Source organism: Rhodnius prolixus, unplaced genomic scaffold (assembly GCF_049639745.1).
Source record: "Rhodnius prolixus isolate KJV_2025 unplaced genomic scaffold, Rpr scaffold_19, whole genome shotgun sequence".
NCBI classification, from domain to species: domain Eukaryota; kingdom Metazoa; phylum Arthropoda; class Insecta; order Hemiptera; family Reduviidae; genus Rhodnius; species Rhodnius prolixus.
Genome location: NW_027411584.1, coordinates 561,244 through 587,166, shown reverse-complemented (window position 1 = coordinate 587,166; position 25,923 = coordinate 561,244). Strand labels below are relative to the sequence as shown.

The 25,923-nt window shown below is 36.2% G+C and overlaps 1 protein-coding gene across 26 annotated transcripts in view; it reads left to right on the top strand.

The window, feature by feature from the left end:
• LOC141448309 (transducin-like enhancer protein 3-B) overlaps positions 1-25,923 on the top strand; it is a 263,733-nt gene that overhangs the window by 111,983 nt on the left and 125,827 nt on the right. For 19 of the 26 annotated variants that reach the window (XM_074116603.1, XM_074116604.1, XM_074116598.1 and 16 more), the window contains exons 2-3: positions 1,693-1,790; positions 9,472-9,535. In XM_074116603.1, coding sequence (XP_073972704.1) covers positions 9,479-9,535 — 57 coding nt within the window. In that variant the 5' untranslated portion in view covers positions 1,693-1,790; positions 9,472-9,478. Of the gene's footprint in view, positions 1-1,692; positions 1,791-9,471; positions 9,536-13,977; positions 14,042-17,744; positions 17,770-25,923 lie in introns of those variants that run through there. The other 7 variants (XM_074116605.1, XM_074116606.1, XM_074116592.1 and 4 more) reach the window with 4 other exon arrangements.

Genomic DNA, 25,923 nt, shown 5'->3' with positions numbered 1-25,923 from the left:
ATGTGTATTCTCTTTGTATGTTGCTTGGACTTGTTTATCTCTTTGTATTAGATTTATAATATCTACCACTATCTCTATTACACACATACACACAAGGACACTTCTCAACCATTTTCTCTCTCTCTCTCTCTCTCTCTCGGAGACTGAGGAAACAAGTCTTGTATGATTTAATTACTTTGCTACCTCCAACCAGGTTATAAATATAAACAGGTTAAGTTAAAAAAAAAAATAAGAGAGGAAGGTTTCCTTCTTCTGAATATAAACATAACCTTTACACAACAGAAGGTTCTATCTTTTATTATTTTTTTATCATTCCATTTTTTTTAATTTACGTTCTTTTAGTTTTAATTACTATCCTGTTTCTTTATTAATTGAATTATATGTATAATAATTAATAAAGAATGTGATAAATTTATAGTAGAAAATAAATTGTTAATTGAATAATTAAGAACTAAAAAGGAAAGGATAAGATCTCTCTCTTGTTGTTTAACCATGTTGGTGACTCACTAAACATTATATAGGATCACCTTACACTCACATTTAACCATGTGACGACTCACTAAACATACATATATAGGTCTACCTTACGCTCCCATTTAACTATGTTGGAGATTCACTAGACATATATAGGTCTATCTTACACTCACATTTAACCATGTTGGTGACTCATTAAACATACGATATATAGGTCTACCTTACGCTCCCATTTAACCATGCTGGAGATTCACTAGACATATATAGGTCTATCTTACACTCACATTTAACCATGTTGGCGACATACTAGACTTAACATATGGCACCACCTTACACTCACATTTAACCATGTTGGTGACTCATTAAACATACGATATATAGGTCTACCTTACGCTCCCATTTAACCATGCTGGAGATTCACTAGACTTATATAGGGCCACCTTACACTCACATTTAACCATGTTGGCGACATACTAGACTTAACATATCGCTGGCTCAATATTACAAGGTTGTATGTGACCAGAGGCAGGTTTAGAGAAAATCAAAGTTTTAATTTTTATTGTACTATTTTTAGATAAGTTAGCGCTGCAAAATTGAGTCTAACTGTTACTTACTAATGTGTAAACTAAAAAACAAAACTGAATAATCCCCATTTCGCCTTATTTAGATTAGATATAATTAAATATGTTTCATCATACAACTTTGATTCTTAAAATGTAACATACAACCTTGTAATATTGAGCCAGCGATATATGGCACCACCTTACACTCACATTTAACCATGTTGGTGACTCACTAAACATACGATATATGGCACCACCTTTCACTAAAATTTAACCATGTTGGTGACTCACTAAACATACGATATGTAGGTCTACCTTACGCTCCCATTTATCCATGTTGGCGACATACTAGACTTAACATATATGGCACCTCCTTAAACTCACATTTAACCATGTTGGTGACTCACTAGACTTTTATGGACCTACCTTACACTCACATTTAATCATGTTGGAAACTCTCTAGACTTACATAGGATTTTTACCTGTTTTGTAGTCACATAATTTCCGGTCTACATACGATCATATTATCTTTTCAGATTTCGTTCAGATGATTCCTCCTCTTCTGAAAGGCTCAGAATTTTTTATGATAGTTTCACTAATTTTTTGTTTTTTGTTTTGTTTTTTTGGTTTTAACCAATTAAATTTCTTGTTACAGGGTCCACCCCAACCCGGACAGCCATTTAAATTCACTGTTGGAGAATCTTGTGATAGGATAAAGGAAGAATTTAATTTTCTACAGGCACAATACCATAAGTAAGTGTTGAATAATTTTTTATTTGTTAAACAAAAATAAATGTTATCTATATAATTTTTATCAAATTATTAATAGTTTTGGGTTAACTTTTGTGGGGGGTGGTAAAAAAATAATTCTTTTAGTGCCAAAGCAATTCAATAGAAATAATTTATTTGCAGCTTCCACTTTTTTGCTGGAAATAAAATACTCTTTACAATCTTGCTTTAAATAAGAATGGTGTCTCCAATAGAGTAATAAGAATTTAATAGCAGTAGTTCTAGCCTATTATCATAATAATTATAATTGTTAGTTTTATCGTTTCCTTAACAAATAGTTGCACAGCTGTGCTCGTAATTATGGTAAACAAAATAACAGTAAATGACAATCATTATTTCTTAACTTAGGAGAGGATATTCAATTAGGGAGGGGAAGCTAGCTTTCTTGGTCCATAGCTCTAATTAGTTAGAAGGAGAATGCTGACTGAGGAGATGTGGTTCTCTAAGCTCTAGCTCTTTCAGGAAGCAGAATCGTAGTCGACATGGGATTCTCTAATCAACTTTTTTTGTTGTTGGGAAGGTAATTAGTAGAATATATCTCAGCTTGAGGTCACCGAGAAGACTGGTCACCCACATTTACAGAGAGGAACCTACGTTAAAGTTGAGCATAAGTAGAGGTTGGAGAAACAATTCCTTTCCCTAAAAAGGGAGGATTGTCAAGATTGATAGCAGGAAGAGATGGGTTATAATAAATGGAGCATTTATTACGTTATTTACAATCTGTATAATATAATATACAATAAGTAAATAGGGAGAATGAAGGATTAATGGATACGTGAAAGGCAGGAGGAAAGAAACTGGTAGCACTCTGTACAAGATATAATGATCTTTAGGTCTTCAGATTGCAAGGAAGTAGCGGGGCCACTGGCGATTCAGTCAGCGCGTATTGTTAGGAGGATTGTCAGAGGAGGCGAGAGACAGCAACAAGAGGATTGAAGTAAGTGGAGAGAAAGAGTATGGAATTTTTGGTATTTTGTCTTGGCGAGTAGTTTGTACGAAGGGGATGTTGAGGTCATTCTGAAGAGTGAGGTTAGTCACCCGAAGAAAGGAGCGTCATTTGTCGCAGTAGTTTTGATTGAAATGTCTTGTACAGCCCTTATGTCTTGTACAGCCCTTATGTCCGTCCGATTTTTAAGTTAATTTTTACGAATTTTTCGCCCAATATTCGATTTTATTCCGGTGTATAGATTCAACTTGAGCAAAGTTGAAGTAGGGTCGATGATTTAACAGAATTTTATTCTGTGACAATATAGATCTAATGTGCCTAATCCACTGGTGCTAGTGCGACCACTAACCCTACAGCACCCTCAGGAACTAGGCAGCACAGGAGTTATCTCCTAGTGTCAACTCAGTCTTCCTCTTCATTGTCATCTCCATGATATTCTAAAGAAGGCTCACCCAAATTAGAATCATCTAAGAAACTGCTCACACTCTTCAGGGAAACCTCTGGTAGAACGGGGAGCCATAAACAAGAGCTCATGCCACCATCTCGATTGCCAGATCAGTCTTCAGCTGAGCTTCTTAGATGTTCTGAGAATGTTTCCGCTCCCAAATTAAGGAACCAGGATTATCCTCCATCAGGGTTGCACTATGAAGAAAGTTTACTTTGCAGATGGTTTAAGATAACTAAATATGGCGGGAGCGATATAGAAGGCCTTAAAATACTGTCGGCATTAAATAGCGCTTCTTCTTTTTTTAAAAAGTGGAAATGACGTAATCCTTGGGTGTGCGAGGGTGAGATAGAGCGAGTTAGTGGCGTCACACAGTTTTATTATTAAATTAAACACTTTAATGCGGTGTTAGCGAGTCTCTCTCTCCTAAAGTGACGTAGCGTGTTAGACGGGAAGTAGCTGGTGGCGACGTATTAGGTTGTAATGTGAAAGCAGTGTTACCATTAATAAAATTCCCCAACTCATCCAGTTCTGCTTGGCTGTTGGCAGTTGAGGTAACTATTTAGCGGGCTGAGAGGGGGGTAAAATGGATGTGTGATGGCACGGACTGACAGACTGAGTTAGAGAAAGCATCCCTCTCTACACACACACAACGGGGGATATGTCTTGTATTTTATAGGTCCCTAAACTGGGGTACTAGTAATAAAATAGAAGTAGCGAAATAGGAAGGGGTTGCTGGTGGCAGTTAGGGAAGAGGTCCCCCAACTCCAGTCAGTGTTAGTAACCAGTTCCGTTTTGGTGTGATTATTGTCTCGCTTCACTTGGACAAGAATGATAAAAACCCACAGGGGGATGTGTTCAGGCCGTGTGGACATTTTGAGTAGTAAAAAAAAGGGGTCACCTGTACGCCGTCTGGGGATATTTGAGAATAGGCTGAGTCGCCCCTCACCCCGAAATAACAACCCACATGTAGTAAACTCATGTTACAATTTGGGGGTTGGGGCCAGCCATAGCGTACCCACGGGAAAGGTTAATGTCTTCCCCTCCACTACGTCGGCTACCAAAACTCGCTCCAGTTTTCAACTTCTACAATCCCATGAGTCTAATTAAATTGTAGCTACGGGAAACCAAGGGCTCCACAAACTCTCCCACTTCAACCCTAGGGTGGAGCACCCCACCCCTCCCATTAAACTTGGGTTTTTCCCCACCCTAAACATGGACTACTGTTTGTGCATTCGTGCGTTTCACGAACTATCCCTCCACACTCTTTGTTTCGATCTTGCCTCCTCACCCCCAACCCCCATAAAAAAGGTAAGGCTCAGACCCATTACATAATCCCGTTTCTCCTGCCCCAATTTTTTTTTTGGGGGGGTAACAACCTGGAATGCCGGCCGGGGCACTTTACAAATTAAACTACCTACGCATTTTTTCTTTCTCTTTCTCCGGAGTATTGTACATCCGCAAATTCTCGCCTCTCTTAATTAAAAAAAAATTCGAATTCTCTCGCCTTATCCTTAGTTTGTACTATCTATCACTGCGGTATCACTGTAGCCGAGTCGGTTAGAGGCGAGACCTGTAAAGTTAATATGTACTGTGCTACTGGGTTCGATTCCCCGGTCTTAGGCCTTGGATTTTATTTAATGGTTAATATGAATAAATTTATAGTAAGTACGAGGGTCGTTTGAAAAGTCCGTGCAAAGTCAGAGAGATAGCACCACTGGCGCGTATCGAGGTTATGTTTAGTTAGTAGCATCTCTTGGAAGAACACACACCAAGTTTCAGCCAGATCGGTCTATTTCTTTGTGTTTGGCATTCGTTTGAATCGAGGAAGTCGAGTGATTTTCAAAAAATGGACGAAAAAGAATTTCGTGTGTTGATTAAACACTACTTTATGAAAGGCAAAACGCCTGAGGAGACTAAAGAGAAGCTTGATAAACATTATGGTGACTCTGCACCTTCGATTAGAATAGTTTATAAGTGGTTTCAAAATTTTCGGAGTGGCCATATCGGCACAAGTGACGCTGAACGTTCTGGACGACCTGTTGAGGTTACTACTCCAGAAATCATTGATAAAATCCATGATATGGTGATGGATGACAAAAGAGTGAAGGTGCGTGAGATTGCTAGTGCTGTGGGCATCTCGAATGAACGGGTACATAATATTTTGCATCAACATTTGAACATGACAGATGGGAGCCTGCGATTGCTCACGCTTGACCAAAAACGAAATCGTGTGAAGTGTTGCAAGGACGGTTTGCAGCTGTTCCAGAAGAATCCGCAGGACTTTAAGCGTCGTTTCGTCACTGTAGATGAAACATGGGTACATCACTACACTCCTGAGACCAAAGAACAATCTAAACAATGGGTTACCAAGGGGGAATCTGCGCCAAAAAAGGCGAAGACCGTTCCTTCGGCCGGAAAGATTATGGCGACTGTCTATTGGGATTCGCAAGGAATAATCCTCATCGACTATCTGGAAAAGGGTAAAATTATTACAGGTGCATATTATTCATCGTTATTGGACCGTTTGAAAACCGAGCTGCAAGAAAAACGCCCACGATTGGCCCACAAAAAAGTCCTTTTCCATCACGACAACGCACCAGCTCACACCTCAGCAGTTGTGGTCGCAAAATTAATGGAAATAGGGTTCCAACTCGTTTCACATCCCCCCCTTTTCTCCAGACTTGGCTCCCTCGGACTACTATTTGTTCCCCAATATGAAGAAATGGCTGGCGGGAAAAAGATTTTATTCAAACGAGGAGGTGATTGCAGAAACGAATGGCTATTTTTCAGACTTGGACAAATCCTATTATTCGGAAGGAATCAACAAACTAGAGCAGCGTTGGACGAAGTGTATAAGCCTAAAAGGAGACTATGTTGAAAAATAAATAAGGTTTACCCCAAAAAGTTAAGTAGTTTTTATTTTTGCACGGACTTTTCAAACGACCCTCGTATTAACATACGGCGGTTATAGGCTAGATCCGCAATGCTAAGATGTATTGTTGGTTTAGTGGGTTCGATTTCCCTGGTCTCTAGGCCTTGGATTTTATTTATTGGTTAATATGAGAAATTTACAGTAAAGTATGTTAGGCGGTTATAGGCTAGACCCGCAAAGCTAAGATGTATTGTTGGTTTAGTGGGTTCTACTCCTGGTCTCTAGGTCTTGGATTTTATTTAATGGTTAATATTAGAAATTTACAGTAAAGTATGTTAGGCGGTTATAGCCTAGACCTGCTAAGCTAAGATGTATTGTGGTGCTAAAAGAAATTTGCAGTAAAGTATGTTTGCTAGTCGCCTCCGTCCACGACACCTAATTTGGCAGTTGGACGTTACGCCCCGCCTGTAAAAAGTAGGCAATTACTTAACTTTACTATCTCTCATTGCTCGCGATGTGCCGAACTATCGATAATATCTGCTCTTGAACTGTTTTTCTTTTTTTTCTCGATTGTTTTCACGAAGACCAATCAACTTGAACTCTCTCTAAACGTGGTATTTTAATTATTAAGATAATAAAGTATAATTTTTTTTTTGCTTGAAATATTTTTTTGGGGAAAAAATTATTCAAATAAAAGACCCCTCTCAAAAAAAATCTGAGACCTCAAAATGTATATTATCGTGATTCTACTCAAAAATTTCCTCACTTAGTAATCACTAAGTAATGATTTAGTCCAGTGTGAGTCCATGAAATTATCATTATCAATAAATTCCATTTCTGCAATAATTTATCTTCAATAGTTCCTTAATCTAGTCAAAATTATCAGCACTTGTTGAAAACTTAATGGTTATTTACCAAAATAGTTTCCTTTCTTACTAGAAATAAGATAAGGAGAGGAGAATTAATAATATATTTGCATGTAGTCACTTAGCGCTTAATTTTTTTTTTTTTTTGGCGGGTGTCTGTTGTGAAATTAGTGAAGTTAACCGACCGGAAAGAGAATAGACCGCTCTGGTGCGTGCGTATGTCTATGTGTCCGGTAATAAAGCTGTATAGTTGGAAGCTGTTTGAAGTGGGTTAGGCTATATTTAGATAAGATTCTCTCTCCCCACTGTACTTACTTAAGCCTTAAACAAATTGTTCTACTCTTCTCTCGGCTCGTTTCTAGGAAGAGATACTCTCTCTCACTCATTGCCCATTAATCTCTTCAACAACTCTACTCCAGTTCAGCCAAGAGAAATAGAACAACATGATAACACCATGACCCCTCCCCTCTTGAAGCAAATTTTAGGGGGGAAAAAAAGATTAATCAAATAAATGTTATAGTTTTTCCTACTTGATGTGGAACATACACAGTTTACGAGAAAATAGAGCTGTTTTCCGGGGGGGAATCTTTAAACACTCCAAGTTTGAAAATTTAGAAAGTCTAGCAAATGTAAAAAAAAAAAAAAATCCTGTGAGTAATTTAGTATTTCCTGTTTTCAAATTGGGAATTTAAACATTTAAACTTCCTTTATCCTATTCTACATTTTACTGAAACGATACTATAGTGGATAGAGAAGGGCGGGTGAGTTGGTCTAGTGGTCAAGAGCGTGGCTTTGTGTGTGGGAGAACGCCGGTTCGAATCCCGCGTATGGGCTACTTTTTTATTTGTTAGAAAAAAAAAAATTGTTTACAGTAAAGTATGAGCTCCTGTCCCCGTCCACCGACGTCACCTAATTGTTAGTTTTGGACGTTAAGCCACGCCTGTAAAAAAGTAGGCGATTACTTTACTTTATAGAGGAAAGATTAGCCTCTCCCTTTTCTTAAAGGGATTTTCCAGGAACGAATTATCCAAGAAATATGCTTGAAAAAAAAGGAAGAAGTTGTAGAACAGGAGTAGTGCAATGAGAATTTAAAGGTTACTAAAAAGGAAAATGGAGCTATTTTTAAGAAATAATCTAGCCGTTAAAATGATATTTTCGGTAATGGGAATTCAGCAACTGTTGTACCCACTTTTATAAAATGTTAAGTCCTAATAATGGGAAGCCCATAAATGTTACATCAAATAAACCGTTTTAGGGGCTAACCAATGGGGTACAATTTACGCTAAAATTTGTTAATTCCCTTTTTAGTTACCACAATAAGGTCATAAATTCTTACCACACAAACTTCAATATTTTCTTGCAAACAACTCCTACGAGTTTATTTTAAATTTTGTTTGATGATGATGAGAAACATCTAAATTTACAGCACGTACTTGGTGTTGGTACATCCTTTTTAGGTGCCACGGTAGCCGAACTGTTAAATAGAGGTGAGACCTGCAAAGCTAATATGCATTGTGGTACTGGGTTCGATTCCCGGTCTAGAGGCCTTGGATTTTATTTAATGGTTAATCAAAGAAATTTACAGTAAAGTATGTTAGGCGGTTATAGGCTAGACCCGCAAAGCTAAGATGTATTGTTGGTTTAGTGGGTTCGATTCCCCCGGTCTAGGCCTTGGATTTTATTTAATGATTAATAAAAGAAATTTATAGTAAAGTATGTTAGGCGGTTATAGGCTAGACCCGCAAAGCTAAGATGTATTGTTGGTTTAGTAGGTTCGATTCCCGGCCTTGGATTTTATTTAATGGTTAATCGAAGAAATTCACAGTAAAGTATGTTTGCTAATCGCCTCCGTCCACGACACCTATTTGGTAGTTGGGACGTTAAGCCCCGCCTGAAAAAATAGGCGATTACTTTACATCCCTTTTAAAGAGTGATAAAGAGTTAAATATAACTCAAAAAGTTTTTAGAGTTGCAAAAAGAATTTGTGAGTCGAAACGTAGTAACAAAATGTCGTGTGAGTTTAGATACATTAGATTCTTTTTAAAAATATAATATTACGTTCTAACAACTTCCTCATTTTTCTACAAAATGCAGTATAATCCTAGGAGATTTACTTTAAATTATATTTATGTAGTAAATAATTGCTTTGGGCACTGAAAGGGTTACTTTATTGTTATTATTAATTTTGAAAAATAAATTATTTCAATTCAATAAATAAAGAAATAATGATCCTGAGGGAAGAGATCAGCTGAGTGGTTTTATGCCCTGGATCACTAAAAAAAAAGTTCGAATCCAGCTGGGCCTCTAACCTTAGATTTTCTCTTCCTTTAGAGCCTGTTACAGCTTACTGTCCGGTAAATGGACAAAAATAGTTTCTGTAACAAGAGAAAAAACATAGTCCTTATTAAATGTATGAATAAAATTTTTGTATAGAAAATTTAAGTAATTGATAAATTTAAAAAAAGAAAAAATGAAAAAATACAATTTAAAAGAAAAACCTGTACAAATTTCAGTTTGAAAATGGAATGTGAGAAGTTGGCAAGTGAAAAAATCGAAATTCAGAGGCATTATGTAATGGTAAGTTTAAAATAAAAGAAAGAAAAAATGGTGGACCAGGTCTGAAAATTAAGAAATATTATTTTTATTGATTGTAATAAAAGTAATGAAAGGCCTTATCCGCTTTTGTATAGCAAGCAGCCTCTTTCCTCTTTTAACCAGATTAATTAATAATTTAAGTTTTTCTCTTTTATGCTTTCCAAAAAAAATATCTACATTTCCCCCCCAAAAAAAGTTTTAGATTAAGATCTGTGTGTCCTGGAAGCTTTTATAAAGACACAATTTAAGACAAATTATTCTTTAATTTAAAACAGAATTTTTTGTTGATTATTTTTTTAGAAAGCTAATAGAAAGAAACAAAACCAAATAACACCTTTTTTTTAAAAAAATAAAAAAAATTCACTAACTTTGCTTTTCAATTAATAATTAATAATTAATCTAAAAATGCTTTGCTTTGCTTGCACAAAAGCATGAGCACAGCACCAAATCACTCACCAGAAAAATAATTATCCCTCCATCTCCATAAAAAAAATATACCTTTTTATTTTTTTTTTTAATTTAGTGTTTCTGTTAATTATTTAATTTGTGATTAACTACCAAAAAAAAATTGATTGTAATGCTCAATTAGTGTTGATTTTATCAATTTTTGTGTCTGTGTGTGTATTGGGCTAATATAATACAAGATAAGGCAGAATATAATACAGAAAGTACTTATCGTGGTCAGAGATGGGCGCTAATTAAAAATACACAATTTAATCATAAATTTAATTGATTGCATTTTGTTTAAATTAATTATAATCAGAATTTAATTGGCGTAATTAATAGTTAATCAAATTTAATTTAATCATTCACTGTATGACTTTTCCTGAACTAATGGTTCAGGTCACGTTTTAGCGACGTAAGGTAGATCTACATAAGTCTTGTGAGTCACCAACATGATTAAATATGAGTTTAAGGTAGACCTATATAAGTCTAGTGAGTAACCATCATGGTTAAATGTGAGTGTAAGGTAAACCTATTGTATATGTCTTGTGAGTCACCAACATGGTTAAATGTAAATGTAAGGTAGACCTATATAAGTCTAGTGAGTCACTAAAATGGTTAAATGTGAGAGAAAGGAGACCTATACAAGTCTAGTGTGTCCTCAACATGGTTAAATGATAGTGTTAGGTGGACCTATACAAGTCTTGTGTGTCACCAACATGGTTAATTGTGAGTGTAAGGTAGACCTGTAAAAGTCTAGTAAGTCACCAATATGGTTAAATATGAATTTAAGGTAGACCTATATAAGTCTTATGATTCACAAATATGGTTAAATATGAGTCTAAGATAGACCTATAAGTCTAGTGAGTAACCATCATGGTTAAATGTGAGTGTAAGGTAAACCTATTGTATATGTCTTGTGAGTCACCAACATGGTTAAATGTGAGTGTAAGGTAAACCTATTGTATATGTCTTGTGAGTCACCAACATGGTTAAATGTGAGTGTAAGGTAAACCTATTGTATATGTCTTGTGAATCACCAACATGGTTAAATGTGAGTGTAAGGTAGACCTATATAAGTCTAGTGAGTCACTAAAATGGTTAAATATGAATTTAATGTAGACCTATGTAAGTCTTATGATTCACCAATATGGTTATATATGAGTCTAAGGTGGACCTATATAAGTCTTGTGAGTCACTAATATGGTTAATAATGAGTGAAAGGTAGACCTATATTACTCTAGAGAGTCTCCAACATTGTTAAATGTGAGTGTAAGGTAAACCTTTATGAGTCTAGTGTGTCTCTAACATGGTTAAATATAAGTGTAAGGTAGATCTATATAAGTCTAATGAGTCGTTAACATGGTTAAATATAGGTGGAAGATGGTCCTATATAAGTGAATATTGGCGAAAACTATTCGAAAACGATCTTAACTTGATAAAAATTTTCTTGAAAATTTATTATTTTCTTTTTTGAATAATTTTTCAGCATTTTATCTCAATACCTACGTATGATTAATATTGTTTCTAAAATAACAATAAAATAGTTAATAAAGTATAAGAAAATTATGAATGATTTAGAAAAATAAGTGAAAGGTATTGAAGAACCATAGTTAATACGCTTTGACCTGCCCCATAACTGGTTTCCATTGGAAGGGGCGTGATTAAACTAGAGGTGGGCGTGACACGCCCACAGTCAGCAGCCGTACTGCACTGTGATTGGCCAATACTTTAAACTCAATAAAAACAATGAAATAATTAATTTAAAATTTTTTCCCAACGTTTCTCCCATAGGTATTTGATAAACTTTCGATTTAAGTAAGAAAAGAAATGTCCCTTTTAAAAATACAATAAATAATATTTCTTTTGGAATAATACTTCATGTTTTACACAATTATCGTTAACAAAAACAAAAAACTTCAGAATTTGTATTGTTAAATCGTGAAATAGATCAAAGAAAATTGGGCTTACTGTAGACTAGTAGGCCGCCATTAAGTAGGTGGTAAGCTTACTTTATACTCCATACAGTAGAGAACTCTAGTGGCAATTTCCGTAAACTTAAATGCAGTGTCTACATAGACAATTAACCATGTTAACGACTCACTAAACTTATATAGGACTACCTTTCACTCACATTTAATCATGTTGACGACTCATTAAACCTATACATATAGGTCTTCCTTTCACTCACATTTAATAATGTTGGTTACTCACTAGACTTATATGAATCTTTCTTACATTCACATTTAACCATGTTGACGATTCACTAAACCTATACATATAGGTCTTCCTTTCACTCACATTTAATAATGTTGGTGACTCACCAGACTTTTATAGAACCACCTTTCTCTCACATTTAACCATGTTGGTGACTCATAAGACATATAAGGTCTACCTTACACTCCCATTTAACCATGTTGCTGACACATTAGACTTATATGGATCTTTCTTACATTCTAATTTAACCATGTTGACGACTCACTAAACCTATACATATAGGTCTTCCTTTCACTCACATTTAACCATGTTGGGGACTCACTAGACTTATATAGATCTACGTTACACTCACATTTAACCATGTTGGTGACTCATAAGACATATAAGGTCTACCTTACACTCCCATTTAATCATGTTGCTGACACATTAGACTTATATGGATCTTTCTTACATTCTAATTTAACCATGTTGACGACTCACTAAACCTATACATATAGGTCTTCCTTTCACTCACATTTAACCATGTTGGGGACTCACTAGACTTATATAGATCTACGTTACACTCACATTTAACCATGTTGGAGGCTCTCTAGACTTACATAGATCCACCTTACACTAATATCTAACCATGTTGCTGACACACTAGACTTATATGGATCTTTCTTACATTTTAATTTAACCATGTTGACGACTCACTAAACCTATACATATAGGTCTTCATTTCACTCACATTTAACCATGTTGGGGACTCACTAGACTTATATAGATCTACGTTACACTCACATTTAACTACGTTGGAGACTCTCTAGACTTACATAGATCCACCTTACACTAATATCTAACCATGTTGGTGACTCACTAGACTTATATAGGAACTTACACTAATATCTAACCATGTTGGTGACTCACTAGACTTATATAGGAACACCTTACCCTCACATTTAACCATGTTGGAGGCTCTCTAGATTTACATAGATCCACCTTACACTAATATCTAACCATGTTGCTGACACACTAGACTTATATGGATCTTTCTTACATTTTAATTTAACCATGTTGACGACTCACTAAACCTATACATATAGGTCTTCATTTCACTCACATTTAACCATGTTGGGGACTCACTAGACTTATATAGATCTACGTTACACTCACATTTAACTACGTTGGAGACTCTCTAGACTTACATAGATCCACCTTACACTAATATCTAACCATGTTGGTGACTCAGTAGACTTATATAGGAATACCTTACCCTCACATTTAACTACGTTAGAGACTCTCTAGACTTACTTAGATCCACCTTACACTCACATTTAATCATGTTGGAGACTCACTAGACATATACAGATCCATCTTAAACTTATATTTAGCTTATTTTTTTTAACGCAATATATGTAACCTATTTACTAGTCACTTTAAACTTGTTTTGAAGTCTGAATTTATAAAGCATTTATCGTTTTGGCAGAAGTTCATTTCAAAATAGTGTTAGAAATGTTTATATTTTCATTTGGCCGAATGAGCCAAGAATGACGTAGCCAATTTTTCATCCGTGGAAACAATAGATTCTTGAAAATAAATCTCACAACTTAATGAGCATTACAATCAATTTTCCCAGTAAATTTATTTATTTTTTAATTAATTTTTGACTTGCTATCTGTTTACCCCCCGCCATCAAAAGAAAAAAAATCCAATTTTTTTTTATATTATTATTTTTTTCAAATCAAAATATTATCACCACCGCGTTGTGTCTCTGTCTACAGTATAAAAATGGAGATGGAGAAACTTGCACAAGAGAAAACGGAAATGCAAAGGCACTACGTGATGGTGAGTCATGCTTTTCCTCCTGCCATTTTTCCACAACACTTCCTCCCTAACTTCTCTTCCCTCCCCCCACAGTTTTCACGTACACACACACTTCAAATTTTTCACAGAATTTCACACACACACACACACACACACACACACACACACACACACACACACACAAAACACATATTGACATTCAAGTCAACAACAAACACAAAAACACAATGACCGGAAAATACAGTACTAAACATGATCAAAATTTACACCAGAAAATTTTTAATTTTATTTTTTAATTCCTTTTCCAAAATCTCTTGCTTCCCCCATTGCTATAGTTTTTTGTTTTGCGTGCATGCTTTTCTTTTTTGTTCTCTGCATGTGCATGATGCATGTTAAATTTTTTTTTTTTTTTTATACTCCCTTTTCCTAATTCCTTATTCTCTTTTTACTACTATTTTACATATTCAAATATACATAGATTATTTTGGAGAACAAACATGTTGGGACATGCATAGAATTATGTACACATACTGGAACAAATTTTTTTTTTTTTTTCCACCATTACATTGTCATTCTCAACTTATGTAGGTATTCTTTGTTGACTAAATTTATTTATTTGTATACATTTTTAATACATATCTTATTTTTAATCAAATTGAAAACTTTTTTTATGCTAAATTTGGTACATTTCATATGCTTATAAATTTCAATTATTTCTTTTCGCAAGATTCGAAGTGAAGATGTCTGGTACTTACAACATCCTTTTTTTTTAATGCTTCGAGGTTTGATGTTTGTGTATAGAGTATTTCACCGGTTAAGTCTTGCTTAATATTCCAAGTTACTTAGCACCCTTAGTGGTGGTTACTTGAAGCTTTCTGTCCATACGTCATTCAAAAAAAAAAAATGTTCTAGGGAGTGTGGTTCTTCTTAATTGAACGGAAGTATCCACGATCTTATCCAATATTTGAAATAGTTTGGAACCGGAAGTTCATGTGAACATGGATAAAAATACAAATTAGACCACCTAATATTTTGATTAGATATACAGGGTGTATACGGAGGAGTGGTCGAAATTCGGGAGGTGATTCTGCAGTTCAAATGCAACAAAAAATATTCTATTCACTTTGGCCCGATTCTCAATTGTGTCCAAGATATAGCCTAATACCCTGTAGTACTTTTTTACTGTGTTTTATTGCTACTTTTACTTTTTACTTCCGTTTTATTAAATAATAATTGTTAAAAATCTAAAATGGTTACTTTTCTTTTTGCTCCGTCTCCAAAAATTGACATTTGAGTAAATTAGTAGTGAAAAGTCTGTTACGCAAAATCCCAGTTTTCTGCATTTACACTGTTCGGAGTAGGGTTTTATTAAAAACCCAAAAAATCCATATGGTCTTGAAGCTCAATAAATGCGCAACATTTTCCTGTAATTATGTGACTCCTTGATTCATTAATCATTGAAAAAAATACAGTTGAAAATTTTAACAGAAATCATCGAGAACGAATTTTTTAGACATTAAAGTAAAAATTTCATTGTTATAATAAACGTTTTGGGGCTCTGTATTGAGCATATTTATAGGAAATTTAATGCTCTTTCGTTTGGAATAAGCAGATCTGTTGTACGATAAAGGATAGAAAAGTTACGGCCGTTTTTATGGCGAAAAATGCGAATATCGACGGAAAAGTTAAAAATGCAAATATCTTGGACACTATTGAGAATCTGGCAAAAGTGAATAGAATAATTTTTGTTGCATTTGAGCTGCTGAATCACATCCCGAATGGTTTCGACCACTCCTCCGTGTACACCCTGTATATTTGTAAAAAAAAAAAAATAAAATAAATAAATCGATTATAGCCATTTCTTCTGAAGTTCATACTACCTTTTTTGCTAGATCGTGGAGTTTGTAATAAATTCTCTACCCGGAAGTTTCCGGCAAAATGAGGAAGCCGTGAATTTTGTGTAATGCCTAGTTATTTTTTTTTAAATTTCTTACTCATTTAGGCAGTTTACGTATGCGGTGATTTATCATTCATCACACTTTAACCCTTAACGGTCCAATGCCGCCATATAAGCGGCATAGCACTTTTACTTAATGGAACCAATGCCGCGTATATGGCGGCAAAAATCTCTTTTATTTTTTTTTTTTAGCGCATCAACAGCTGAGGTTAGGGGCATCCATAAATGACGTGGGAGGGGTGGTAGAAAAATTGTGACACTTTGTAACAAGAGGGGGTTAGGGGGGATAGAATCAGCGTTATGTCACGCTTTTTTAAATCACTTTTTCATTTTCTTTTTTTTTTTGGATAGCGCGCGTTTTGTGTACCATATGATTTTCGTTTTCATCGACTGGGTTATCGATATGTCGGTATATACAAGAGCGCTACTCAAAGACTGTTGTTTTGCAATTGGTTTTTATGGCTGCCCGTAGTGAATTCGTTGAACTAAAATTATCGCCATTGATTCTACCGTTTGTTGACAATAAGATCGGAAATTTATATTATAAAATGTCAGAAAATCTTTATCAATGTTTTTACAAAGCTGTAAGAGTAGCATATCCTTCAATACAAGGAAAATATCTGCCGAAAAAAAGTAAACGAAAAATGGAATGAATTAAAAAAGAAGTTAAAAAATTCTGTAGATTTGAAGGAAATTACGGAAAAAGAGATTCAAAAATTGTCTGAAATTGCAGCAGGAAGTAAGAAGAAATTAGATTTCTTTTTTTAGGGGGGGGGGAGGAAATTGTGACTCAGTGTGACAAAGGGTGGCAGGGGGTCAAAAAAGGAGATTTTTAGCGTTAAGTCATCTATGGACGTCCCCTTATTAGCGCTTGGAGCTTTTTTTCAGTGCACTGCCGGCCTCCGGACAGTGTTCTCTCGTTACAGAGAACACTGTCCATCACCGGACAGTGAGCTGTAAGAAGCTCCTAGGAAGAGAGAAATCTAAGGGCTAGCTGCTGGATTCGAACTCCGGGACCTCCGCGTGGGAATCCAATACGCTAACCACATAGCTAATCCCTCCCCTAAAAATCTCTTTATTATTTTTATTTCTGTTATTGTCGTCATATTTACAATTAGCGCACTTCTGTAACCTTCTATGAATTCACTTCCACTTGTTATAGATGTTCCGTTATCTTTTGTTGTTGTTTTTTGTACATGCACTTTTGTCCCTTTGCATTTAAATTCAGTCTTGTTTTGATTTTGCAAGAAAACGAAATTTTCACTAAAATATAAATATTTTCTTTTCCATACATGATTTAAAAATGTTAAGCCCGCAGTTTTTCTTCGTATAGAAAATAGCTTGGACCTGGTGGGAAGTAAACTTGAAATACTTCCGGACCGTTAAGGGTTAATCAAATGTAAAAGATCGATTTATTATTTTTTTTATTTGCGAACGAAGTACAAAAGGATACTTCAAAAAAAAGTCAGCTGATGTTTGAATAATGGCGGTTTTTATTTTTACATTATTTATTGACGTAATTAGTGCGTGTTTTTTTGCCTCTCCTTAATTCCATCAGTTAAATAAGGAAATCTGATATATCTCAGAGTTATGCTGTTTAAAGATATTTTTTTTTTGCGGTCAGGTGTTTTTAGAAACATGACATTTAAATATAAATAATTGGGGGGGGGGAAACAAACACAATAATTGCTTTACCCATAAATTACATTTTAAAGAGAGCGTAATAGTATACGAGTATTTACGTTTGTTGGTAGGCCTGTACAGTAAAGAAGATTGAAAATAAAAAATATTAGTAAGGTTGCACATTTTTCTTTTTTTTTAATGTTATGTTTGCGAAGTAAAAGTGAGAGAGATATTATGTGTTTGTATGTATGTGGACCGTATAGTTATGTTTTAAATTACCGACAAGGAACAAGAGAGTGGTTTTGGAGGGAAGTAAACTCCCCTCTTCCCGCCTTAAACAGTGGGACAGATGTTTTGAAAGGTGTTATTTGTCCAAGTTTTGCTTTTAGAGAGAGAGGGTGAGAGTGAGGGGTTTGGCGGGAGATATACTGGCGGCTTCTCAACAGTGTTTCTTAGTAGTGGTTGTATTCGTTAGTCGCTCGCAAGTTTGTATGTGTGTGTTGGAGGCTTAAAGGGCATCTCCAAAGCGTTAGTTTGTGGCACGATTCCAACTCCAGCTTGCCAATCTCTCTTTCCTCTTGGTTCTTCTGCTCTGTCTCTCTCACTTCTTCCTGTGACACTTCCGTACGTACGAGCACCAACAGACTTGGCGCTCGTTTGTGCATCTATTTCTTCTTTTTATTATTTTTTTATGGGACTTCCTCACTGCCAACATCTTTGGCTAGCCCGAGAAAGTACTTAAATATTTTTTTGTTTTATAGCTCTGCCCTCCTCAGCCTCTGAAGAAGAAGAACGCCTCACATCAGCATCCTCACTCAAATCCCCTGTTTCATCCTCTTCTATCTTCAACTAATTTCTTCTTAGTCTGGGGGCCTCCCCTCTATTCTCTTAACCTTCCGCGGATATCCTTTTTCCACAAAGTTTTAAAACTCTATTTAATAATTCGTTTCACCGCCCCCATATTGTATTTTATTTTATTTCGAAAAGTGATTATGAGTGTTAAGTAAATAATAGCAAAATTCTCGAAAACTGTTGCCCAATCGAGCCATTGATAAATCGATTTTTTTTTCTTTCAGGACAAGCTTCTTACTTGTGCGAGTCATTCTTTTTTCTTCGACGTCTGTCTGTCATTAGTACTGCAACTTTTTTGGTCGCTGGTATTACTTCCTCCTCCATTTCCCAGGTACAGCAAACATTATCTTTTGAGTCTCTTTCCTCTCTTAGTGTCTTCCGTACTTTTAGTGATGGAGGTTGGAAATCTAATCCATTAACCTCTCTTCTTTTGAGTCTCTTTCCTCACAGTGTCTTCCGTTTTTTAGTGATGGAGCTAGGAAATCTAATACCATTAACCTCTCTTCTTTTGAGTCTCTTTCCTCTCTTAGTGTCTTCCGTTTTTTAGTGATAGAGCTAGGAAATCTAATACCATTAACCTCTCTTCTTTTGAGTCTCTCCTCTTTCGTGTCTTCCGTTTTTTTTAGTGATGGAGCTAGGAAATCTCTAATACCATCAACTTCTCTTCTTTTGAGTCTCTCCTCTTTCGTGTCTTCCGTTTTTTTTAGTAATGGAGCTAGGAAATCTCTAATACCATCAACCTCTCTTCTTTTGAGTCTCTCCTCTTTCGTGTCTTCCGTTTTTTTTAGTGATGGAGCTAGGAAATCTCTAATACCATCAACCTCTCTTCTTTTGAGTCTCTCCTCTTTCGTGTCTTCCGTTTTTTTTTAGTGATGGAGCTAGGAAATCTCTAATACTATCAACCTCTCTTCTTTTGAGTCTCTCCTCTTTCGTGTCTTCCGTTTTTTTTAGTGATGGAGCTAGGAAATCTCTAATACCATCAACCTCTCTGCTCCACTAGTTTTGTACAATCTTAAAAATACACCACCGCTCATACTTACCAATTTACCACCGACAAACGTCGTCCTCTGGTTAATTTATAACCGCTCTTTGCTCAGGCGGCTTGCCTCTATATGGTACAGGACAAGGATAACAATCCTTACCCACCCCGTTCTTGTCCTCCTCCTCTAGTTCTAGCTTCCAGCCTAGCCCGAGTGTTCTTGCCACCACACCTCTCTTTATAGTCTCTAAGCACCACTTCACACTCCATGGAATGACGTCAATCTGGAACGGCTTCCTCCCTCCTTTCTCCACACAGGGGCTTGGTCTTACTTACCATCAATGCTAATTAATTATTCATTCAACATAATCTAACCACAGGAACACGCTCTGACGTAGTGTTACGGTTTATTGTTTTAAACTATTACTCTACTTCATAAATGCCATTTAGTTAATTGATTCAAGTGCTTTCTTATAGCTTTTTTTTATATATATAATTTCCTCTATAAATTCCTTAATACTATGTATAATATCCAATTCCTCTCGTGTGTGAACATTTCGTATCATCTCTCTCTCTCTTTTGTACAATCCTTAACTCTTCTTCTGAGAAATCGCATCTCTGTACTTTGTAGGTTATTTTTTTTCTATCTCTATCTCTGGTAACCCAAGATTCGCTTCCGTTAAGTAAGCGGAGGCACAGCCATAGTTTTGTTTCCGGTTACCGTTTTATTTTCAAGTGGTCTGTTTATTGCTCCAAGTATGAATTTTATTTTACGTATTTTTTTGTAAAGGATTTTAACATCTAACCGAATTATCAAATTTGAACTCTTTTTTGGGGGGCGTTTTTTCGAGACCAACTTTTTTTGGAGGGACTCCATGTGACCTTGAAATCTGAGAAGCCCAAAATCTGCGCGATTACGATTACAATGACGTAATAAGCGTTTTCACTCCTTCCTCCAGCTGTTCCCTTCCTTGTATAATATACTCGTCTGAAATTTGCGTTATTTTTGAATTAATGTGGGAAATTACAGAAAATTGTGGCAGTCTATATATAATTTTGGAAAAATTTTTTCTTTATAGGATTTTAAGATATACGATATTTGTGGTGTGGAATGAGTGACCGACAGATGAGAAACAACATGTTAGTGATGGATGCACAGTTATATTAATGGATGGATTGAGAGATATATAAGATTAGTTTATTAGATAGAGATGTATAGCAGAGAGCAGTAATGTTGCCCAATCTTGTGGTTATGTGAGTATACATATTATCTGTGTAAGTTCGTAGCGCGTAAAGCCTCCCACTACCCCTAATATACTGGAGATACTTTACATACGGTGAATGTAGACAGCGCTGTGTTGAATCTCAGTACGGCGCAGGAAGTTATATAACGGAAAGAGCCTTCTGTATATAGATGGCACTGGAAACTTAGTGTGTAGCGTAGGAAGTGTAGAGTGTTAGGATCTTTTCAACTCATCCCTGAACGCCTGCCAACCTAACCTTTAACATTCGGGCACTGTTTTCCTCCCCAGCATTCTGCTTCTTCTACTTCTTAAACCACTGCTATATTATTTATACACTTAACCAAAACCAGCTGACAGACCGCTCCCGCCAACGCAACCATTGGCGCATTCTCTCTCTCTCTCTGTCTCTGTCACTCGTCAAGCCCATTCATTATACAAAGACCCTCTGGCCATCCCAAGCTAGATCTTTTCTTCTCGTCAACAAGATGTTCTTAGCTCTTTACACCGTTATTTATCTTGTCCTTTTTTTTTGGTGGGGGCTGCCCAACAGTCTTAAATGTTTAAATACGAGGTGTGGCTATTAAATAACAAGACTATTGCTTTAAAACATTTTATACATATTTAGTTATTATCACCTTCAATATACACCTCTCCCCTATCCCTACAACGCTCCATGCGAATTTACCATTGTTCGAAACAGTGCGGGAAGTCTTTTTCTGTCTGAGCTCCTGCATAACGCGTGCCACAGCTTCAACGGACTGAAAAATAGTTTTCCTTTTAATGCAGATTTGATTTTGGGGGAACAGATAAAAGTCACATGGGGCCAAGGTCAGGCGAATAAGGCGGATGGCCTAAAACTGGGATTGGTTGTACTAGGCTAGAAACGTCTTGACAGACAACGCAGTGTGCCTGCCTTGATGGAGAACCCCAAGACTTGTTCTACCACAAATCGGGTCGTTTTTTTTCCTTACTCTTTCACGGAGTTGAGCAAACACCTTACGGTAGTAATGTTGATTAATTATAATCGATATTTTCATCCGTTTTGGACGTGGAAGGGCGACCCGGGCGGACATCGTAGCTCCGACGTCTTCTCGGCCATCTTGGAAACGCTTGAACCACTCAAAAATCTCGCGCACGTGCATTAAACATTCATCGCCATAAACTTCTTTTAATAAAAGATAAAATTTCAGTAACGGTTTTACCAAGTTTCACGTGAAATTTCCCGACAATTCGTTGCTCTACTATATGTGTAGTATCCATGTTTTCGGCAAAACGGAAACTAACACCTCTTACCACAAACACGTCAGGTTCCGGTCAGACAGATTTCTCTACAAAAACACGTGAGACGCTGCTGCAATCGAAAGAGAAGGTTTTACGCTGCACAGCTGACAGGTCGTTTGGATTTGGCGCATGCATAGTTTCTTCTGTTGCAGCATCAGTCTCGTTATTTAATAGCCACACCTCGTACTAACTAAGCTCACACGAGTAATGCTTATTGCCTTCGACTGACTGTTCAAAATATGGGTTTTTTCCTTTTTCTATCTTTCAGTTAAAAGCAACAGCGTAGCGTGCTTATTTCGTTTGGGTAGTCTGAACTGTGGCAACTCTTTAAAGCAATAGAAATTATAATTAGTAAAAAAAAAAAAACTGAACAAGGTCAGCTGATGGTTAACTCATAAAAAAAAAAAAATAGGTAAAAGCTTCTTTACAGTGCAACTATAATTACAGATAATTGTATAGCGAAAGGATGGTAATTAAATGAAAAAGTTAAATAACTATAGTGTTATTATGACAGTTAATTTAAAAATAAAATAAGATAAAAAGATGAATGTAATTATTTGCACTGATTTCCCCCTAGCACCGGATTATAATTATTTATTACAGAAATGTTGTAAATCCACTTCAATTAATTTATGTGTGAAGGATGATTTAGATTTACTTGGGCCCCCCCCAAAAGCTTCCGGTGATGATATTTTAGACGAATCATCGCTTGATCAATTCCGGTTACTCGTGGAGCTTAATGTTGACTTTCTCTTCCTTTCAAAGCCTCTGCTGAACAGATCTCCGGCATTGCTGAGAAAAATCACGAAACTTTCCCAGAAATTGGCCTCAAATTAAAAAAAATAGTGAAGGGAGTGTTTTAAAGAGAGTATATAAGGGTTCTGGCCATCCCAAGCTAGATCTTTTCTTCTTGTCAACACGATGTTCTTAGCTCATTACACCGTTATTCCTTTCAGTGGAGGCTGTAATAGACCAAAAATCCGGTCTCCATCAGTCATTATGTTTAAATGCTAACTAAGATCACACGAGTAATTCTTACCTCCCTTCAACCTGTCTGTTCAGAATACACACCTCTCCAATCCTGGTATTCCCAGGGAGGAGGCCGGTAGAATGGGGATAAATCACACTCTGGCAAATCACGATCTTCCCGGGCGAAATTCGAAGCGACAAAAAACGGGCTAAAAATGGGAAAATTGGCTCTTTAGGCTTCCTCTCGAAGGAGGCGCCGCGGCAGTCGAGCAGTTTGAAGTGTGGCCCCCCCGCCGCAAAGCTGAAATGTATAGGCAGTATGCAGGGTGGATTTCCAGGGTCCAGCTATTGGATTTTATTTAATGATTAACCTTAGGATGGAAGATTTGCGAGGAATCGGTCAAATAAAACAACTCGTCTCTTTGCCAACGTTTCGACAAATATATTGTCCTCTTCAGGGCGTGGCTATGCAGCAAAAACTGTTTTTGTAACTCAACCAACCCGCGTAGCCACGCCCTGAAGAGAGAGGACAACATATCCTAAGTTTAACAATTTACGGTCACGAAACCAATATATTTAATGATTAATCTGAGAATTTTGAAGTAATTTACGTTAGCTAGTCGCTTCCGTTCCACGGCACATAAAGGGACTTAAAGCACGTCTAAAAAAGAAAAGGCATTAATTTAAAAGACCATTTCTGATATACTAGTACTTTGTAGAAGTTCTATCACTTCTTCATTTGACTTGCGAATAGTTTTCCTGCCTCCCAAACGTCTTTTAGATTTTGGGAATAGTTGGAAATCAGAGTCTGCTTGAAATGGGATGGAAATGCCATCAATTCGTGCGCACTACAAGATCAAAACTTTCAGGGGCACTAATTTTTTGTTTCTTTTTCATTACAGTTTCTCACGAACGTTAAGTTTCTCTTACTGCAGGAAGTTATTGTTTTCTCAGTTAATATAAGTAGCGCTCTAATCCGGAATAATTAACTGGGATTATATCTATATTTTAAAGAAAATTTGGGAATTTTATCTTTTATAGAAAAAGAGAAAAAAATTGTCAAAGTTGGGTGTTTTTCAACGTTACGCTTTTTCGTGCAGTTTTTGACGATCAACCCTTATACAACTGTCCTCCCGGAAACAGTTTTAATTAGGCTATAAGATAGACATGATATCCGGTGATATATGTTGTACAAAGTTTTTTATTATTTTGATTTTTATAGTTCGATAGTTGGATGGTGGTCAGATATGTACACAAATATGGTTTATTTAGGGGGTCCCAGGTCCGGATCTAAAACTTAGATACAAAAAGGTAGGTATACAGATGATAATGTACATAAGTACACTTTATGGTAACTACGTATGTTTACCCAGATTGTTTTACACAAACAGCCGTGCGTTGTTAATAAGCTATATAACGAGCCTAGTTAAATTTGTTTACGTTAACTTCCTGTACTGTTCGTGTGTATGTGTGTGTATTTACACGAAAGCAGTGTTTTAGTATACTGTAGTAACTAGTTCGTTACTATCTACTTGCCACTTCCCCTTGTAGGTTGTTTTTTTTTAAAAATTGAGCATTTTTAACAGAACAAAATGATTGGTCTATTGCTGTTGTTTAGAGGTTTGACAAAGTCTGGGCAGATGTCAAAAATGATTTTTTTAAAAAAAAAATAATTTAATTAAAACAAACATTAAGTTATTGCAAATAAAAAATTAATTTAGGAAATTTCGAAAAAGGAGGGGTTGCGCAAACTTTTAATTTTATTTCAATTTGTGTTTTTCCTAGATTTCTAAAAGCGGAAATCCCCTATGGGATTTTCATTAGTTTGAATGGATGGAGCAATTGTTGAGTGTTAGGGGCCTCACATTTACAGTCTCCGTTCCCTCCTCTAGTAGTTACTTAAAGTGATGGTATTGAAGAAGAACAATAGGGTGATTGCTATAGAAGGGCGCAATATCTCATTTCCTCTCTCTCTCTCTCTCTCTCTCTCTCTGACCCTCTTCCGGCCCAGGATTGTAGTGGTTGGTAAATTTGAGAATAGGGTGTGTTTGTTAGAAGAAGAAGATGTTGGATCGTTTGTGTGTGTAGTCTACTACCGCTTTTAGAAAGGGATCTTTTGTTTGGTGCCCTTTGGGATAGACTATCTCCTGCCAGAACTCTTTGTAGATGTCTCTTATCCAGCCTGTGGAGTAAGTGCTTAGTATTTGATAATCTCTCTTAGATAGTTTCCCCTCCTCCGAGAACATTAAATCAGTAGCGACAAGGGTATCCAGAAGCAAAAGAGAAAGGATTTTTGTGGTGATGAAGGGTTGAGATTCCGGGGGCGGGGGGCACTGCACTGCGGAAGAGAGCCCTTTACATTCGATATGCCAACACATGTCTGGAATACGGAAGGATCTACAGTCAAGATCTTCTTCCAAAATATCCTTTCCGCAAAAACACGATAATATCACTTTTGTCTTCCTTTAGTTTCCGTTATCCTGACACATTTCTGACTAGCGAATCCTATGATATATTTAAAAAAATATCTTCCTTTTTTTCTTTGTGTAACAATAATTTAACTCAAAATCAAAATCTGGAGTGTAGACTCACATGACTTCCTCTTACTGCTACGTCATCAAAATTCGAAACTCATTAATATTCTTCAAAACTCGCAATATTTGAGCAATATTCAAATTCTCAGCAACATTACAGTTTGTAAAACCGTACTACATTATACTGGAATGTAACAACCAATACTAAGTTTATAGAATAGCCTGGGAACCATATTCGAGGAAGTGAACTATCCATTGAATAAAGGAGTACTTCCGGTGGAAGAATTCTCTTTAAACTCGAATTTAACAATAAATTTACCCCCCCCTTTATATATCCAGGGTGAACCAGTATTGTCCATAGGCCTAATGTGTGTAGTACATCTAAAGTGGAGTTCAATTTGTAACCTTTGACTTCCTTATTTTAAGACAATCTACTTTAAAAATTGACTACGGGTCCATCTAAA